Here is a 21,576-nt window from a genome sequence, read left to right on the forward strand (position 1 = left end):
AATTAAACTCAGAGGATAATAATTGTCATCACAGATCAAAGCAAACAAAAAAATGAATTAAAACTATGAACATGTAAATATGTTTGATATGCTGAATAGGATCTCATTATACATGCTTTCATAATATCCTTTATGAAGTTTTAGATCTATGGGTTCAGTATTAAATCACATGTTTTGTGTATTTGAGTTGTTTATTTTATTAAATTTGCTTGACTGTTTTCCTCAGACTACCAGTATTTACAATAAGTATCTACATTTAGTTCTAATTACAACTTCTCTCTTTGCTTGAGCGTGAGTTCGATTCCCGCTTGGGCTGATTAACTGATTGGTTTTTTTCCCTAAGGTTTCCCCAACTGTAATATGATTGCCATATAATCACATGGCGAATCATCAGCCTCTTCTCGCTATCACCACTTCCGTTGACTGTAAATGAGCTAGTATGGTAGTTGGTATAGCGTCATTAAACATTAAATAACCAACTTATGTTTCTATGGTAGGCCATAATTGTGATGTATAGATTTAGAGTGGAGTTCCATCAAGTCATAACAATTTTATTTGTGTTCTTTTCTCGCTTTATTTCCTAAGTCGTTTATCTTTATCACATTTTTCACAGTGAGCATTTTTCCTTGACTGTAACATTTAAAGAAGTTAATCTATCTAGTAACGGTACTGTGTTTGTGTTAAATGGTGAGTGATTGGAAGTTTTTCTGCGAAGGTGGTTGGCAACATTGACATCTGGTGGATAGTCCACGACGGAGGCCTCCTCATGCTACTCCCATTCCTTCTAAAGCAGCATCGGACCTGGAAGAATTGTCGGATGCGGATCTTCACCGTAGCACAGATGGAAGACAACTCTATCCAGATGAAGAAGGACCTCAAAATGTTTCTGTATCACCTCAGGATAGAAGCGGAAGTGGAAGTAGTGGAGATGGTGAGGAAACGTCTGAGTGCATTAGGTTTAAATCCAGCAAAGGAAGTGGACAGTAAAATCCATATCACAAAATTACGACATGTAAAAAGACCCTTGATCTTGTTTATTTTATTAAATTTGCATTTTATTTCACAAAAATTTAATTACAAGAGTCGATCATAATGATTGGCCTGATGTGGATAAAAGCAGGAAGATGACAATAATGCTCCAACATATGGATCCTTGTGGGACCCCTCTATTTAAAGCCTCCATTATACCAAAAACATCTACTGTTTGGTGAACAATACTTTGGTAAGTTCTGTTTTCTTATCCTGACTAAAGCCTCTAGAATTCCACTGTAGTATCTTCACGTTTTCATTGTTTTTCCCTCCCAAGGCAGTCTCCACCCGGAGATCCGACCGGGGGACTATTACTCTGGAATGTTTTACTTTGGGATGCAACATTTTCATGAGCTGATTTTAACCATTTTCTTGAAGGACACCATGTTTTTAAGAGTTGGCGGTTGTACTGTCCTTTCTCTACCCCCTATATGAAAGGAGGACCACACCTGTCTTTGGTCAGCGGGTCCTTCGGACCTAGCCGGGAGGGCTTACTTCAGTCCACCGACTGTTCCCACCTCTGCCTCCTGTGGGACGCATCACTATGCCATGACAGGCTAGCATAGATAATTACCTGTTGGTCCGCGGGAGATATTTCATTTCTCTCCTACCGCTCATTTCTGAGAGGCTTCCCCGATCCGCCACCTGGAGACGCGCCCTCTAGGGGTTACAAAATTCAAAATGGAAAGAATCATTCAAAGATCCAAAACTAATTCCTGATCTACCTCGAAAATTTGCCGTGGCCATGTTTAGATTGATTATTGGTCACGATTGTCTCAGTAAACACCTCCATCATATTGGAGTGCTGAATTCACCTAAATGCTTATGCTTACTGTGCACCAGGAAGAGGACATGGAGATGGAGCACCTGGCTAATTGTGAAACTCTTAGGACATTTGTGGACCTTCCATCAAAATATTGGGATGCAAGAAGGATGATGACTTTGACTTCATTGTTAAATCAAGAGCATTAGATACATACACACTCTCTCACTCTCACTCTCTCTCACTCTCACTCACACTCTGTCACTCTCACACTCTCTCACTCTCACTCTCTCACTCACACTGTCACTCTCACTCTCACTCTCACACTGTCACTCTCACTCTCACACTCTCTCACTCACTCACTCTCCCACACTCTCTTTCACTCTCACTCACACTCTCTCACTCTCTCACTCTCGCTCACTCACACTCTGTCATCTCACTCTCACTCACTCTTTCTCACTCTCACTCTCACACTCTCTCACTCTCTCACACACTCACTCTCACGCTCACACTCTCTCACTCTCACTCTGTCACTCTCACACTCTCACTCACTCACTCTCTCACTCTCACTCACTCTCACTCACTCACTCTCACTCTCTCTCTCTCACTCTCTCACTCACGCTCACTCTCACTCTCTCTCACTCACACTCTCTCTCTCACGCTCACTCTCACTCTCTCACTCTCTCTCTCACGCTCACTCACTCTCACTCTCACTCTCTCTCACGCTCACTCTCACTCTCTCTCACGCTCACTCTCACTCTCTCTCACGCTCACTCTCACTCTCTCTCTCACGCTCACTCTCACTCTCACTCTCTCTCTCACGCTCACTCTCACTCTCACTTTCACTCTCTCTCACTCTCACTCTCTTAAAGCCTGAATAGAACATTTTTTACCATTTATATCTACAATTTGCTGTCTGCCTGTGAGATACGACTTAATTATAGATAATTCTTTCCCTTTTACACAGCATCATGAGGCAAACACTCAAAAGCTTTGCTAAGGTCACACATACAAACAGCAGCATTTCATTTGTCCTCTAATACTTGTAGTATCCAACGGTCAAAATATTTGATAGCTAAAGCAGTTAATTTGCCAGATGTAAAACCAAACTCTTCTATATACCTGTGCATTAAGCCATTTGTTTCAACATAACACTTTTAAAAGCCTTTGGCGGTACAGGAACGAATAGAATTGGTCTGTAACTAGCTGGCACGTATGTATCAGCTTCTTTGAATACAGGTAAAACTTTAGAGATTTTAAGTTTGCTTTACTGGCTGTGTTCAAGTTTCTGATTACCACTGAATGCCGTGTGTGCAGATGGACAGCGACATCTCGGCCTATACCTACGAGCGCACCCTGATGATGGAGCAGCGCAACCAGATGCTGAGGGAGCTGCGACTCAACAAGAAGGAGAGCCTTGGCGTGGTAAGCATGCTCTCTGTCACTGTGGCAGTAACTTGTGTCATTACCTGCATTCACATGGTAGATTACAGGATTCCAGCTTCGAGGAGAAATTATATTAAGTTGTGCAACGAAATAATTTGGAAGTACTCATCCTTCACTAGACTCACCTCTGGTAATTCTACAAGGAAAGATGTCTGGAAAATGCTTGAATAAACTGATTTGTTTCATAAATTATCATATAATCGACAATTTCTTAAGATCATGTAATACGCGGTTACTCATTGTTTATCTCTTCTTTTATTTGTCTCACCCCTCTAGAAGCTCTCCAAAAGCAGCAATTGTATTGAGTTTAAAACTATCCTTCGAAAAGGAAACCATGACGTTCTAAAATGCATCCCTGGTGCTGAAAAGTGGATTATGGCATTTTGTCCATTCATCTGCTATCTGTGTACATCTTTTTTCCCTAAACTACTGGATGGACTCAATTCATCAGATAATGTACACATGAAATACGATAATTTAGTAATTTTTAGTCTTAGACTCTTCATAGTTTCCCCGTCAGATTTCTCCCCCCTCCCTTCTCAGTAAATGTGTAATGTGAAACTTGTCAGAAGAAATAATTGGTTCAGTTCAGGAGAGTGATTGTTACCTACATAATTTTTCACCCAGTCGATAAGTTTTCTGGGTGTAATATTTACATTAATTTCTAGAAAAATCGACATAATATTAACCATTTTCGAGAAAAGCAACGAGTCTGAAAAGGACTTCTGCTTGCATTTAAACAAGTTTAACTTTAATAATAAAAACCTGAAATGCAATTATCACGGAAAATGTAATCTACCATGGAAAACGGTGTGTGCTGGGGTGGAGGGTGGGGGGAATGTTTTTAAATAACCATATTGGCAAATTTCTGTTATTGATTGAAATACATCACAATATTCTGTACAGAAGTCTTTGAAAAGTAGTTTAGTTTCCAGAATTCTTATGCTTATGCTTGAGGTTCAGAATTCTGTACGAGATGGAAGATCTCAGCTGCAGTATGCCAAATTCATGATTATTCATGGCATTATATTTTCTTTAATTACTGTCACTTTGTCGATAAAATATATTTGGTATCTAAATTAATACTCGATTTAGTTTCGTGTTGCAGTGCAGAATTGCAATTGGACTCATGCTCTGTTGCTCATGTTCAAATCTGGCAGATGAAAGGCAATGGATCTTTAAAATCTTAAACGTGAAAATGAGGGGTGGAAACAAATTGGCCTGCATTCTCGCCAATGTCAACACTGAGTTACGTTTATGATCATCCCCACCTGTCTCTCTGTCATTCTGGTGTTGACTTGCCCCCTCCCCCCAGCCTTTCAGTGCCACAACCCCAGAGATGGAGTTCGTTTCAGATTGAAATCCAACCAGTCACATTGCAATGAGTAATGAATTGCATTGCATCACATTAAAAATATTTTGTGCATTTTAAAATATAGAACATAAATGAAAAGAATAAACTGACAAGCCAGTGATCCCAGCACACAGCCAGGAAACAAACCCTTAGTGTTTACATTTGTGTGTGTGTAATATAATGAGAATATTGTCTGCAGCACACAGTTCTTATGGACCACGTTTTCTGTTTCTCTTTCTCTTTTTTTTTCTTGTCTACAAAGGTGCAAACTCTAGTAGATTTCAACGATGTTCCATCGGAGGAGAAACTGCCTCTGGTTTGTGAAACATGCGTGTTACAGCTTCCTCTTAGTGTTGCTTGAGCCCCTCGGAACAGAGCATAGTTATTTTAGGATGGAAACCATAGCAACAGATTTTGAACTAACCAACTAACTACCGGTACTTAAACAACTGCTCACTTCACTTGTTTACAGTTACAAAGGATAAAGCTGAAAAATTTGTGAGGAATACAACTTCTAAAATTAGGTATTATGATTTTTCGAAAGCCAGAATTGAAAACAATGGTGTAAAGCTGTCGGGGATAGAAGTAAATTGCTACAATCGAGAGTGAATGTTTTCGTGCTTCAGCTGTTGTGTTGAACTACAGCCGAAATTCTTCTCAGTCTGTTATTTTTAACGAATCATGTAATGTTCTTTAACCTTAGCCCATGTAAAACATTTTTGTCAACAAAATATTTATTTCCGCTTTTAAAAACTTTCAGTCAGTGAATAAAATGTTTAGTATGGAATTGTGAATCAGGCTTCGTGTTAAGGACATCCTAAAATAACATGTTTCTTTCACTGCTCTCCCCATATTGCAGTACCCCTGCCCTCTGGAATGGTTAATGATTAACTACAGTCTGCAAGGACAATATTGAAGGCTACTTATAGAGAAGTTCTTTACAAACGCCACTGGACGAGGCGCCTCTTTCTGTACTGGTTGAAGTAGTAACTAATGTGTCAGCACTTTGAGAACTCGAAGATGCTTTAACTTCTACTTCCTCATTATACAAAATACTAAGATGCTGCAGAAACTATAGGAAATATCTGTTCGCAGGCCCCTGAATTGGTTTCGGATATGTTGTCAGTTTGTCTTAGAGATTTCTCCTTGAAAGATTGGCGGTTGCTAGTTCAGAGCTCCATTGCCGTACAAAGTCAGTGTCCCCAGAAACAGTTAGTTTTACAACTTTCCCTTCCGATTTGCAGTACCAGAAGGCAGTGGCGTTTACAAAGAACTGCCCTGTACTTGTCTGTTGATACATTACTACCCAACATATCTTGCAGTAATCGTGTCTGATGCAGCTTGCATGTGAGAAAGACAATTATTCAGTAACCATTTTTATACAAAACTTTTGGTGCTTGAAAAACGGTTCCTTTGGGTTATTTTCAATGCAGATACAATTGGAGCAGTAGTAAGATCGCTATTGAAAATAGTTCCCAATGATGAGCTGGCATTGCTCTCCCACTTTAAAAGTATATTTCGGTATAAAAGTAAATAGTGATAGAATGACATTCCTATATCTTTAATTAATTATTGTCTTGCTAGTAGGAACTATTTCAGATTTCAGGCTTTACATTCCTTGATAACGCATGTAAAAATATTATGACGTGCCAAGGAAGACGTGCTTCTCAACATCTATACAGATAAGTGCATGATTTACGAAGAAAGAGGAAGCAGTGCTGGATAAGAATCTATTCACAGCGTAGCGAATCAGTCAGTGTGGAAATTATTCAAGTTCAGGTTCAGCCCGTAATGTCCCTGGGGCACGGGCCTCTTCCTAGGAAGGCGGCTGATTGAGGCAATCCCGGCTAGCCATGCCGGGAAGGATCCTCCTTCAAGTCGTAACACTTTTTGCACGTGTTCTTTTAGTTTCTCCCTTGCTGCTCTCTGGTTCTCTGCAATGTACTCTTCTGTGTGATGTCTCATTGAGGGATGTTCTGTGATGCTTCTACACTGTCCTCTATCTGGTGACCATTGTCCATCATTTCCCAAAGGTCTTCCTGACCCAACATGTCCTTTGCCTGCACCTGGGGTCCAGACTGTCCATCTGCTGGGGTTTAGCCTCATGATGTGGCTCGCCCAACTCCATTTCAGGTTTCTGCTGGTAGTTACTGCATCGTACAAAATGTTGTCCAATATTCTTTTGAGAAGATTAACTCCATATGTAGATGAAATTATTGGGGATCATCAGTGTGCTTTTAGGCGTAATAGATCAACTATTGACCAGATATTTTGTATTCGACAGATATTGGAGAAAAAATGGGAGTATAAGAGCACAGTGCATCAGTTATTCATAGATTTTAAAAAGCATATGACTCGGTTAAGAGAGAAGTTTTATATGATATTCTTATTGAATTTGGTATTCCCAAGAAACTAGTTCGATTAATTAAAATGTGTCTCAGCGAACCGTACAGCAGAGTCCATATAGATCATTTTCTGTCAGATGCTTTTCCAATTCACTGTGGGCTAGAGCAAGGAGATGCACTATCACCTTTACTTTTTAACTTTGCTCTAGAGTATGCCATTAGAAAAGTGCAGGATAACAGAGAGGGTTTGGAATTGAATGGGTTACATCAGCTGCTTGTCTATGCGGATGACGTGAATATGTTAGGAGAAAATCCACAAACGATTAGGGAAAACACGGGAATTTTATTGGAAGCAAGTAAAGAGATAGGTTTGGAAGTAAATCCCGAAAAGACAAAGTATATGATTATGTCTCGTGACGAGAATATTGTACGAAATGGGAATATAAAAATTGGAAATTTATCTTTTGAAGAGGGGGAGAAGTTAAAATATCTTGGAGCAACAGTAACAAATATAAATGATACTCGGGAGGAAATTAAACACAGAATAAATATGGGAAATGCCTGTGTTATTATTCGGTTGAAAAGCTTTTATCATCCAGTCTGCTGTCAAAAACTCTGAAAGTTAGAATTTATAAAACAGTTATATTACCGGTTGTTCTTTATGGTTGTAAAACTTGGACTCTCACTTTGAGAGAGGAACATAGGTTAAGGGTGTTTGAGAATAAGGTGCTTAGGAAAATATTTGGGGCTAAAAGGGATGAAGTTACAGGAGAATGGAGAAAGTTACACAACACAAAACTGCACACATTGTATTCTTCACCTAACATAATTAGGAACATTAAATCCACACGTATGAGATGGGCAGTGCATGTAGCACGTATGGGCGAATCCAGAAATGCATATAGAGTGTTAGTTGGGAGGCCGGAGGGAAAAAGACCTTTAGGGAGACCGAGACGTAGATGGGAAGATAATATTAAAATGGATTTGAGGGAGGTGGGATATGATGATAGAGAATGGATTAATCTTGCTCAGGATAGGGACCGATGGCGGGCTTAGTGAGGGTGGCAATGAACCTCCGGGTTCCTTAAAAGCCAGTAAGTAAGTAAGTTACTGCATCATTTATTTTTGTTTTTATTCTTACAGTCTCATTTCTCATTCTGTCCCTCCATGTGACGCCTAGTATCTTCCTCTCCATTCTGCTTTGGCGTACTTGTAACATGGTTCTGTCTCTCTTCGTTGTGCTCTATTTGTGAGCCGTATACTAGTGCCGGTAATATGCAGTATTCTTGACGTGTCTCTTAATCTCTAAGCTATATGACTTTTCTAACAATATAAACTTCAGTGCCCAATATGTTGTCCATGCTGCCACTATGTGTCTCACTATTTCTTTGCTTGTGTGTCTTGAGAACGATACGGTCTCGCCCAGGCAGACAATTTCCTGCACATATTCTATTGGGTTGTTGGGCACTAGTTCTACGATTTCTTCCACATGATTTGTTATGGTCTTACTCTTCTTTAAATTCATGATCTGATATGATCCTGTGGGTGGCAGCAGCATTCAACAAAGACTGTTTCCTCGTCATTTCGTACACCAGTCTTGTTGGTGCCGTTCTTCCTACGCTGAGAGTAAGGTGTTCCCAAATAAAACTGACTCCATATGTTACTATTGGAGATATTGCTGAATTGAATGGTGCCATGGCTGTGTCTAGGGACAGGAGGGCTAGATTTTTTAGACACTGTTTTGCTTTTATTGCAGTTGTTGATTTTTCTTGTCTATGATACCCGAAGCTGGTTCCTCTTGTTTGCAAGGTTCTACCAAGATATTTACGGACTCTAGTCACCTATGGTTTAGGATTAGGGTATCTGTCCTTTCCTAAAGATCATTTGGACTGTTTTCTCCAAGTTGATGACGAAACTGTTCTCTCTAGCTCCTGCAGATTCTTTCTGTTTGTACTCCCCAGTTCCATATCATCTGCATACATGATGAGCACCATTTCTGGTACGTCTTTGATAACTCTAGTGATATCGGCTGTATCAATATTAAATAATATAGGACTTACAGGGTCACCTTGTAACATTCATTGATCTGTGAATTCTTCAGATCCTGTCAATAGAAATTAGTGAAATTCTTTACATTCTATCAATATGCATCATGATATATGAGAATCATTCCTTACTCGGTTTTAAAACCATTAAAAGATGACTAGATCCAACTTAATTCAACTATAGCACTTGTGATTAGTGATTACTATTGATTTTGTATTGGTTTATTTTACGACGCTGTATCAGCTGTGATGGTTATCTAGTGACTGAGTGAGATGAAGGTGATAAAGCCACAAAATGAGTCCAGGGTTCAGCGCCGATAGTTACCCAGCATTTGCTCTTAATGGGTTGAAGAAAAGCCCTGGAAAAAAACTCAAACAAGTAAAGACTGGTTCACAATAAACCGGGAACGAGAACCAGAATGAAAACGAGAAGCAGAGGACGTGAATATGAAAATTTTTGATTCACAATAAACCGAGAATGTAGACGACTATGCATATCGATATGCACGTCAATAACGATATGTAAAGTCGATATTACGCATTCTGATGTTATTTGTGTATAATTGACCAATGGCGTTCTCTCAAGAGTACAAGGCAGCCAACATAAACACAGGTTAACCAACTTCGAAATTTCAACTGAAACATTTCATTAGTTACGGTACTATAAATATGCCCATGCATCTTTATTATCACAACCTATTTTAAGTCTACCATAACGTAAAATAATTAATTAGAGAAGAAATATTTGTAATAGAATAAAAAATGAACACCACAGTAGTTATTGAACTGAAGCATGAATTTGTAGTGTGTAATACAACCAATACAGTAATAAAATATGATTCACTTACGATCGTGTTCAAAGATGCAGCTATTGAAAGCCACGTATTCTCCTTCATTTTCTCATCTTTATACGAGGCGCGCCGCTTATCGTAAACTTGAGGATTTTCCTCAACACTCAATATTAGAATCTCATCAAATAAAACTTGCTCCATGATGCACAGCACAGAACAAAATAATGCATAGGTTATGTCACGGTCTTCTTGCTACAAAATATACGACGACAAAATAGCTTTTAGATGGAAATAAAATGAATCTAGTGGGCTGTGATCGGAAACGTGAATGCCAAGCGTTTCGTTAATTGTGAATGCTCACATTTAAATGTACACATTTTAACAATTTTACCCTTTTCGTTTTCGTTCTGATTCTCGTTTCCGGTTTATTGTGAACCAGCCTTAACTTGTCCCAACCAGGATTTGAACCTGGGACCACTCGTTTCACAATCAGACATGCTAACCATTACTTCACAGCGGTGACTATCACTATTGTATTCACTACTATGTTTGAGACGTTCTGTAAAGCCTAAGTTCCATGTACTAGTATACACGGTGTCCCAGAAATGCCGTCCACATCCAATCCAAATCACGTCATCAGGGATGAGTAAACATGCTGGTTTAACAAATTTTAATACTTAAAAAAAAAAAAAAAAACTTAATTGAATATAACTTTCATCACCCCTCATACTCCAAAAAGCATCCAACATGACATGTGAGCCATGCAGTATAACCACAGTCTAGTATATACAGTCACGAAGCTTGAGTTGTGAGGGTGCTAGGAAAAATTGAGTGTGCCGGTACTATTTCGCATTGTCTGTAATGAGGTGATATTAGCGATCCTAGTGGTTAGCAATTATCTATGGATGCATATTTACTACGTATTGAGCTTCGTGACTGTATATACTAGACTGTGGTATAACTTGAAGAAATGGACGGCACTTCTGGGACACGCTGTATAATCATTTTGCATTGAAGTACATATTCCTTATTAAAAGTGACTAGATTAATGCAGCCCATGTAATTATCTGCTGGTAGACGTTTAATTCGACCAACTATTCCGTCCAGTGTCTGTACCTTTGTCTGCTGTAGCGTACACGGTTTGGTTTGTAGCACGCTGACTGAGCATGCCTCACCCATCCCGCCTGTCTGTACAACTTTGACAACTGCAAGCACGCTTTATTGCATGCAAGGTTAGCTTATGTTCAAAGTGTGATTTTCATGTACTTCTCAGTTAAGAAATATATATTTAATTAAATTGGTGGCAAAATGAGCAGATATTTAAAAGGTCGTGTGTATATGCAATAAATATTCATCTCTGTGTTGCATCTCATAAAGAAAATATTGTCTCACTGCAAAAAAAAAAAAAAAAAAAAAAAAATACGCACACAAACACATGTACTGTACATACAGAATATTAAGGGTATACACTACTGAGTTTCTGAGTTTTAAATCTTTCATAAATTTTATCTCATTTCAATGAAATTTTAATCATAATTCATTTTTATTAAGATGAGATGATGTTGAAATATTTAGGGTTTTTGGTTTGTAAATTTGGTCTTAAAAAATAAGTAGAAAAATGCTTATCTTGCTAATAAATTGAATTACACATGAATGCCTTAACATGTAGCTGAATAACTGAGTAATGGAATTGTGTATTTGTTTTTTGTTACCATTTGTAGTTTGAAATAAAAACAAAATATTGTTGAATTTTTTTTAACTTTTTTCTTAAGGAGATACTGAAATTGCCTATGTTGGCAATGTGAAATGAAATTATGTTTTACATAAGGAACCTATCCCGAAAACTGTTGAAGCTAGACAGCTGATATACATCTCATATACACATAACGTGAGATTATACTGAAACAGCAGTTTTTCTTTAATTTATTTTCTTAATGAGAAAAAAAAAAAGAATTTCCCCATTTTCGTCTATTTTCTTTCAACGATTTTCCATACATTACCCCCTCACAATATCTAACAAATTTTACAAACTTCAAAAACACTGATTCAGTACATGTACAACATTCAGATAAACAATTCCTGAAAATTTAAGCTTTCAGGATTAAATAGAAGCTGAGATAAGATTCTTTTTGTGTGAAAAAACAAAACTTACGGAAAATGAGCGTTAAAGAAAAAGATATACAGAAGTGAAATAGCCCTGCAGATTTTCAGAGCGAATAACTCATGTTGTATGTAACAAAAAACTATAATGTCATATTGGTGGAAAGTTCATTGTTTTTTCATAAATTTTTTTTTCTGAAATGTTTAACAACCATTGTGAGTAGGGTCGTGATTTTTGTTCATATCGATAGGAAAATTAATAAAGAATAATTTATCCATCTGGCATATTTCAATATTGTTGACGGATTTTGTGTAAATTTAATTTTAAAAACCTCCAAATTAAAGTCTCTGCATGCTGGGAGTTGGTTGCAACACAGCGCCAACTCTACACACTGAGTTACCGAGTTCGTTGACCTCTTACAACTGTATCACGAGAAGAGTGTGTTAGCGGCGATGTTGCCGACTGCTGAAACTTCAAACTTAATTTTCTAATTAACCGTGCATTTAATCACAAAACGTAATATAGGTTTTCTGTTCATTTACGTGTACCCTATCATCTCTTTCAATCTGCAAGGTTATTTCACTTCCACAATACATACCGTACAGTATACTATGTCACTCCTTGGAAAAAAAAACTAAAAATTAACATGGATGTAATTTTATTATTCATATGTGATATACCATGTTAAAGAGCAGAAATCAAAGATATATTATAAAAATTAGAAAATACAAAATTTTCGTCCAAAATATGTAAATTGTTTGAAAATGAGGGTTAAAATTAAGACTTCTACACCCTTCCTCAGAAAATCGAAAAATTCAAATTTATACAGTTTTAGTATAGTAATATGTGATATATCTATCATTTCTAAGAGAGAAAACCAAATAATATTTTGAAAAAAAAAATCAATCAATCAAAATTGTCACTCTAAATTCAATTCTATTCTCCCTTAAGGTCATGCATAAAAGTTATTTTTCAAGTACTGGTAACATAAAAACACATTTCCATAAACACAGTGTTTAAAATGCGAGATACAATGTCACTGCATTATCTTACTTAGTTTTAGAGAATTATGGGTAAAGAAAAGAGAAAAAAAAAATCATATCCGAGAAACTGCATTTAAAAATATTAGTCATTTCGATTCTCACTTTGAGAGACGAATAGAGGTTAAGGGTATTTGAGAATACGGTGCTTAGGAAAATAGCCTATTTGGGGCTAAGAGGGATGAAGTTAGAGGAGAATGGAGGAAGTTACACAGTGCAGAACTGCACGCATTGTATTCTTCACCTGACATAATTAGGAACATTAAATCCAGACGTTTGAGATGGACAGGGCATGTAGCACGTATGGATGAACCCAGAAATGCATATAAAGTGTTAGTTGGGAAGCCAGAAGGAAAAAGACCTTTGGGAGGCCGAGATATAGATGGGAGGATAATGTTAAAATGGATTTGATGAAGGATATGATGGTAGGGACTGGATTAATCTTTCTGAGGATAGGGACCGATGGAGAGCTTATATGGCAGCGGCAATGAACCTCCGGGTTCTCTAAAAGCCATTTGTAAATAAGTAATATTCAGGTATTGTATTGTATTGTATTTATTAACATTCCATGGTATTCATACATTGATTTACAGCTAGAATATGGAACAAGTCAAAAAACTTAATTCTATTATAAAATCTTAATTTATAGTCACAGTCTAGTTGGAATATATACAGAAGAGATTTACAATATAGTCTACTAGTACAACACAAAGTTTTAGTATCAATTTCATGAAGTGTTATTGAATGTCATGAATTCACCTACAGAATAGAAGGCGTGAGAAATTAGGTACTTCTTTAATTTGGCCCTAAATAATTTTATGTTTTGAGTTTCATTTTTTATATCGATAGGGAGGCTATTACAAATTTTTACTGCCATATAACGCACTCCTTTTTGATAGCGCAATAGACTTGCTGATGGAATATGAAAGTCATTTTTTTGACGTGTATTTATGCTATGAACTGCTGAATTAGTTACAAAGTTTTCATGATTACATACGAGGAAGGTTATTAATGAAAAGATATAATGACAAGCCATGGGCATTACTTGTAGTTTTTTTAAAATAGTCCTACACGATTCCCTAGATTTGGCACCTACGTACAATTCAAATAATAACATGAAACTTTGCACAAATATTCTCATAGACTGAATGATTTTGGTGGTAAAATTGAAATGTTTCAGCAGAACTCATTAGCATATATCCTTAAATTTGTACGGCTTAAAAAACTCACCATCAAGTTAACAGAACTGCGCGAAATTACCCTTGCACAGTTCCCGCATGAAATGTATGTAAGGTAATATTTGCCATTCATATATCTGTTTATTTAAAAAATAAATATATGTAACTGAATTTATGATTAATGTAGTAATGTCTTGTTTATATTAAACATTTTCAGTGGTTCGTAAAAATTTCATTTTTAAATTATGAAGAAAAGAGGAAGATAGCAAGATATGTAAATATTTCTCTTCCTTTTAGCAACTGTCTGTACACTCATTCCATTAAAGAGGGAATGTATTTGTTTAAAATTATAGGCAATTCTTTGATTGCCTCTATTATAAATATCGTAAGATTTTACGTGCGAATTTGTGTCTTAGTATAAACATTTTCAGTGCCAATTGTCTTTTTATCGATTCAAGGCTTGAGCCATCTCGAGTCTGAACATGACTTGTGTGTGATATTATTGCCTCGAATTGCAGTTGGAAACACATTTCATTACACCCCTCTTCCAGAGGCAAACTCACAATTTATTGAGATGGATACCCGTGTCCCCATTTGTTTAAATGACCATTTGTACCAGCAGCCTCTGATTAGTTTGGAGCTGAAACTGGTAGCAGTAATATCCTAGACTCTGTTCACAACAGATTGCTGGGTTTCAGGTTCAAGCAATTGTGGATCACCATCACAATGCCGACGTGAAGACAGCAACCAAGGTACGCTTCCAGGAGCCAGGGAAGGAGGGAGCCACTGAGGAGGTGGAGGAGTCGCACGAAGAGGAAACAAAAGAGGTGCGAAATACTCGCAGTGCGATGAGTGAATAAATTCTTAACAAAGCCCCAAAACTTTGAAGAGCAAGGCCTTTTGCACTTGCTCAAATTTCGTTCATTGATGAACTAGACCAAGTGAAGTCAGCTGTCTGCCATTTTACTGCATACACATTCTATATCAGGTTGTTATGATGTTGATGCCTTGCATTTCCCAACAACCGAGCAGCACAGTGCATTCTTGTATGTATGTATTTATTCACACTGCAATGGATATATACCTGGTGGCAGTGGTAACTAATTACACTCAATAATGACAATAATAAACATAATTAATAAAAAATTAACTCGTTAACTTTGACTCGTTTGAAGCCCTCTTTCTTGAATTGCTTCATTGATGCCCTTTTTTTTCACATTACCTTCTTTATTTCTCCATCAAGATACCAATTTAAAACACATCTTGGTTGGTACCAGTAGGGTTGCCAGGTCTTCAAATTGAAAATAAGGGAAATTTTGGAAGTGATTGCCAAAATCATCCTATCACGGCATTATCGACACGTTTTACCTTTAGTAGGATCTTCACAGTCAAATATGGTTCCATCTGATAACTTATCAACTAGGAGACAGCTTTACATTATGTTGTAATATTATAATTAACGAACTTTTTCGACCCTATTAGATCATCTTCAGGTTATATATTAACAAAATCTAGTGAAGTGTGATACACATGATTGAAGCAAGATACTATGTTACAACAAGTTAAATTTTAAAATATTAAGAGCATAAGTTACATATTAATAACTAATATAACAAAATTAAAAACGAGAGTTAAAACAGACATTAAAAACACCTCGTAACATAGTTATTACATGTTGGTGTAACTTGGTCAGTTTGTGTCAATTGGAATTGTATTCGGAGATTTCCACTGTACCTGCGCGATCTTAATGTTTCTAGCTAAGAGGCACCTGATATAACGACGACAAAATATGCGATTTTGTGACTTTAGATATTGTAATTAAACTGTTAAAAGGATATGACCTAGAGGTTTACTTGCAGTTTGTCGAAAGGAGATGTTATATCTGTAGGTCGGACACCAATTGACTAGGTCATCATGGTTTACGAGACCATTGGAACACAAGGGAGGGGACAGTCATTTGACAGGTGGGAGTAACCGATAATGAGTTTTTTTCGTGACAATTGATAGAGAGGTTTCTGAGGATTCGGGATTTCTTCGTGTATTAACCGAATGTTTTGCGATAAGCTGTGTTAACTAGTCTATTGTTATTAACTATTTTCAAAATTTCTAGGGTATTGTTGATGTTAAGTTCATATCTGGCTTCTGTTAGATTTATTGCGATTATTTCTGAAGTCTGATTTATGTTCCTTGTGTATTATATGAACATTTATTTTAGGATACCGGTACCGTATATATTTTTTGTTACAGTACGTGCAGTTAAGTTTGTTAACTCAAAATTTCTCTGATGCTACAGAATAAATTCATCATACATTTCATTTTCATTTTGCTCAAATTCAAACATATTCCGTAATTCATTGAATTGAATTTTTTTGTTAAAGCAAAAAGGAAAACAATTATTAGAAATATTTTGTGAAATATTGAAGTGCTTCATTAAGTAAGAGTGGTAAAATGGTAGAGAATATCGACTGTAATTTGAGAGTGATAGGCTTCGAATGATATGGTAATTGTAGCGATAAAATGAAATAAATGAATAAATAAATAAAAAATAAATATCTTTCTGAAATATGGGAGGAAACAGTACCGGTATCAGATACGTGAGATAGGAGATTGGAGAAAACGTCGGTAAAATACGGGAGAACCTCGCAATCCAGTATGAATTCAATAATTATAAGAATTGGATTGTATGGGTACCGAGTAACACTTGGGTTATTTTAAGTTGTAATATTTGAAATGTCATTTTTCTTAGTATGTCTCAGGGAATGTCTGTCTTGTCTGTTACGTCCATTGGGCGTCCCTGCCATTATCTTTCATGTTATCTATTTTATTAGCAATCATAATGCTGAATGAATTGCATTAATATCCGCAGGCAGAGGAAAATCCTGTCCTCTCGAAGGAAGGCGAAGGCGACGGGAACTCCATACACTCGGAGACACCGCAGCAGGATGACAAGTCGTCCGCAGATCCAAATGTCAAGGACACTCCCAACAAAACGGGCTCCGATAAATCAAAGAAGATGCCTGCAATTACACCGTGAGTTCCCAGTTTATTTTTTTATTTATTTATCTAAACGATAACAGCTCCCTTTATTAACAGGCTGCCACAGAGACAGAGCATATTGAGCAATAGGCAGTTGGAAGTATAAATAATATACATATGTTTAAGTTGAAGGCAGTCTTACAACAAGGACAAGAAATGACTGAATAAATAAGTAGCTCCTAATTAATTAGTTGAAGATCATTGTTGACCGTAGAGATGGTTGCGGAGTATAAATATTGATCCTCTCAGAGCTGCAAGAACGACGTCATCAATTGCCTTCCTCTGAAGGCCGAAACGTTGCCAGGTCTGGAAGAAGAAACCGGGAATAGTTCAACCATAAGGCCTATTACTTCAATTTGTTGTAGGCCATATTTGTCCATAAAATATGGAACGGTACGTACATAGATGTCGTTTCTTTCCCTATTTACATCGTCAGGTTGGCTCTTTTGTTTTTCAAATCTAACGGTGGGATCGATGATGTAGCCATTGTTGTTATTTGGTGGGATGGCAATCATGTCTATTCTTCTTGTACTGCCATTGTCTGCCAGTCCGTGAACTTCTTCGAACACTTGAAAATTTATTGATCTAAACTGTTCGGCGTTCATCGAATGAATTCTATGGTGTCATGAGTTACGGAGTACTTCACCGTGCGGACAAGAGCCCAGGACATGTGCAAGTGTTTCTAGCTGTCTGTGGCATCGCCGACAGAGGATGTTGTCCTGAGTCCTGCCTGGAAGGGAACATACGGAAGACACGTGATAAAGCCACTGACTATGGACTAAACTAACATGACGATGAAAGATTTTAATGAATGTGAACTTATTGTTTATAAAGGGAAACACAACATGGAAACTTATAATAATAAATTTTAAGTTCCATGTCCAAAAACCATTAGTTCAGATATCAGTAAGAATTCAAGGCAATAAATTGTCAAAGTTAAAACATGTGCCAACTTCCGCATCTGTTTTGGTGTCTGTTTCCATAGCAATGCTACTTTACTGCTAAGTTCATGTGTCTTCCCTCTTCCTGATTTCAGATTGCATCTTGACTTGGCTAATAAGAAAGCCAGCCTATCGCGCGAATCGCAGTCACATGGCCTTCGTAATAATCACCTAGTATAGCTACATGTTCAAAGTTCTAAAAAACAAAGGAATTGCTATATTAGATTGATGTTAAACTCACGTGCATTGTTCAATGTTAGCCATGACATCGCACCATAGCCAGCATTGTTCAATGTTAGCCATGACGTCGCGCCATAGCCTGTCACCTGTGCTACAATGCATTGTTCTCTGTGACCTTTTTAGATAAATATTTGTTAACTTTTCTCTATAAACTTTTATTGTCGTCCTGAATGACATAAACGGCATAGTGCTGGCCTTCTGTGCCCGAGGTTGCGGGCTCGATCCCGGCCCAGATCGATGGCATTTAAGTGTGCTTCATTGCGACAGGCTCATGTCAGTAGATTTAGTGGCATGTAAAAGAACTCCTGCAGGACAAAATTCTGGCACGCCAACAGGGTGCGAATTAAGATTTATGATCAGGGGGGATAGAGATTACCATATGTAACATTATTAATATCCTCATTCGATACGGTTCAAAGCTTGGTCGCACTGAGTTGCTTGTCTTGCATCTTGATCATAATAATAATTATTATATCCAGTGCAGGCTTAAGATAAGATGTGTAATTCCTAAGTTATTGATTGTTGTCAGCTTGGCGGTGATGATAATACATTAATATTATTTTCTTTGGTTACTTTATACTTTATAAATTATACTCATATTCAGGGGCGAATGCTAGTCACAAAGTTAGGCTTGCTCTGTTATTCATAGGGGAAGATGGGAGGATATAATAATTCATAATTAATAAAAATAATCAGACCCACATGGCCTAAATAATTGATTTTATAATTATGAAATCATGATGAGTCATGGATCATATTCGCTTATCAGATGTAGAAGTTCGATATAATGTAACAAACATGGCCAACAAAACAGTTTATTTAGCTTTCTTCGACCCTGCCAACTAATGCATATTGCTGTGTTGAGCTGCACTGAACGAGCGCACATATTCTCTATAATGTCTGTCTTCTCTTGAATAGTTCTTCGGGAAAATGCATTTAATAATAAGGTTTCAATAACACACAATTCCGAACTTTATTGCAATACCGTACTTCAAATTAATGTTTAAGAATTAATAATACATGCAGCAGCTAACACATGCATTCCGCTCATACAATTACATTGCACAGCACATTCCCGCTGCCAATACTGCTCTGTGTAACGTTAAATAGTCGTTGGTGTAGCTCTCGGACCAGAGCTTCAAACAACACATAGTGCGCCTAGGACGGACCAAGGAGGAAGGCACTTGCGCGCGCATCATATTCTCGCTATTTCTAAGTCTTTCCTGTAGCTTCGGGAAACGAGCAAGCATTGCGATACTTGCGGTGTCCAGCCTGCGGATAGTATTATGCCTATACAATGTTCCAAAAATCAAAATAAATTTTAATGTACGTAATCCCATTTTGAGATATACACATTCTACGGAAATATTGGTCTTGCGTAGCAAGCATAGCATGCCCTGAGAAATCGCCCCTGCTCACATTAAAACAATTATATATATTTTGTGAGAGGAGGATAGAATTATCCCTGGCAGGGATGTTAATATGAATTTATGACGGGATAACTTTTCAACAGGGGGGCAATCCTCCCCATCCCCTCCGTTAATTTGCACCCTGCACACCGACAATGCTGATATAACCTCAGCAGTTGCGAGCATCGTTAAATAAACCATAATTTTTTTTTATTTACAAGTAAAATAGCTTTAAAAAACTTGATTATTATTATTATTATTATTATTATTATTATTATTATTATTATTACTTTTATTATTTTATTATTATTATTATTATTATTATTATTATTACTTTTATTATTTTATTATTATTACTATTATTATTATTATTATTATTACTTTTATTATTTTATTATTATTACTATTATTATTATTATTATTATTATTATCATTATCATTATTATTATTAACTATTATTATTACTATTATTATTATTATTACTATTATTATTATTATTATTATTATTAGTACTATTATTATTATTATTATTATTATTATTATTATTATTATTATTATATTACCGGTTCTTCTGTATGGTTGTGAAACTTGGACTCTCACTCTGAGAGAGGAACATAGGTTAAGGGTGCTTGAGAATAAGGTGCTTAGGATAATATTTGGGTCTAAGAGGGATGAAGTTACAGGAGAATGGAGAAAGTTACACAACGCAGAACTGCACGCATTGTATTCTTCACCTGACATAATTAGGAACATTAAATCTAGACGTTTGAGATGGGCAGGGCATGTAGCACGTATGGGCGAATCCAGAAATGCATATAGAGTGTTAGTTGGGAGACTGGAGGGAAAAAGACCTTTAGGGAGGCCGAGACGTAGATGGGAGGATAATATTAAAATGGATTTGAGGGAGGTGGGATATGATGATAGAGACTGGATTAATCTTGCTCAGGATAGGGACCGATGGCGGGCTTATGTAAGGGCGGCAATGAACCTTCGGGTTCCTTAAAAGCCATTTGTAGGTAGGTAGGTAGGTATTATTATTATTATTATTATTATTATTATTATTATTATTATTATTATTATTATTATTGTCGTCGTCGTTGTTAACTTATGTTCTTCATATCTTTTCTATTCAGGCAAACACTAAAATTTCAAATAGCTGGGGAAAGGAAGTAATTTAAACCTCATGCTTTGTTCGAACTCAACACCTGAGCAAATTGAACTATAGATGTTGGTGTGCGACATTTATAATTCTAGTGCATTTTAGTGTAGGAAGAGTTGAATCTGCAGCTTATCAAGTGTTTAATAATGGGCTTTGCATTTGTTCACAGAGACGAAGGCAACGTGCGGCGGATGCACACGGCAGTCAAGCTGAACGAAGTGATAGTGAACAAGTCCCATGATGCTCAGCTTGTTATTCTCAATCTCCCTGGTCCTCCAAGAGACTCCAAAATCGAACGTGAATCCAACTGTATCCTTTAAGAACCGTCTTGATTATTTATTTGTGAGTCGTGTCTTCAATAAGGATGAGGCAACGCTTACTATTCTCGAAAGTACAGGCTGTTGCTAGTTCTCAATTGTATTTCATGCAGAAGGACGTTCAAATGAAGGCCACAGACAGGTGGTCAGTGCTGCAGTGTATCATTACATGTCGACATTCTCGTACCATAGTCAGCTTGTTATTCTTCTCGTAGGTGTAGGAGGTGGTTATGGATATTACTGACAAGTGTTTATAACATAACATAACATTAACATATCACAATACCAATATTCACAAAATTGCAATTTCATTCAGAAAACTAAAATACAAGATAGCATACAAAACAAATAACACAACACAGAAATATCTAAATAATCACAT

At 36.9% G+C, this 21,576-nt stretch overlaps 1 protein-coding gene across 3 annotated transcripts in view; it reads left to right on the top strand.

The window, feature by feature from the left end:
- kcc (solute carrier family 12 member kcc) overlaps positions 1-21,576 on the top strand; it is a 222,674-nt gene that overhangs the window by 195,204 nt on the left and 5,894 nt on the right. Inside the window, exons 14-19 of one of the 3 annotated variants that reach the window (XM_069819538.1) lie at positions 716-931; positions 3,110-3,217; positions 4,855-4,908; positions 14,791-14,919; positions 16,959-17,122; positions 21,047-21,186. In XM_069819538.1, coding sequence (XP_069675639.1) covers positions 716-931; positions 3,110-3,217; positions 4,855-4,908; positions 14,791-14,919; positions 16,959-17,122; positions 21,047-21,186 — 811 coding nt within the window. Of the gene's footprint in view, positions 1-715; positions 932-3,109; positions 3,218-4,854; positions 4,909-14,790; positions 14,920-16,954; positions 17,123-21,046; positions 21,187-21,576 lie in introns of all 3 variants that reach the window. The other 2 variants (XM_069819537.1, XM_069819539.1) reach the window with 2 other exon arrangements.

This window comes from Periplaneta americana, chromosome 2 (assembly GCF_040183065.1).
Source record: "Periplaneta americana isolate PAMFEO1 chromosome 2, P.americana_PAMFEO1_priV1, whole genome shotgun sequence".
Lineage (NCBI taxonomy): Eukaryota > Metazoa > Arthropoda > Insecta > Blattodea > Blattidae > Periplaneta > Periplaneta americana.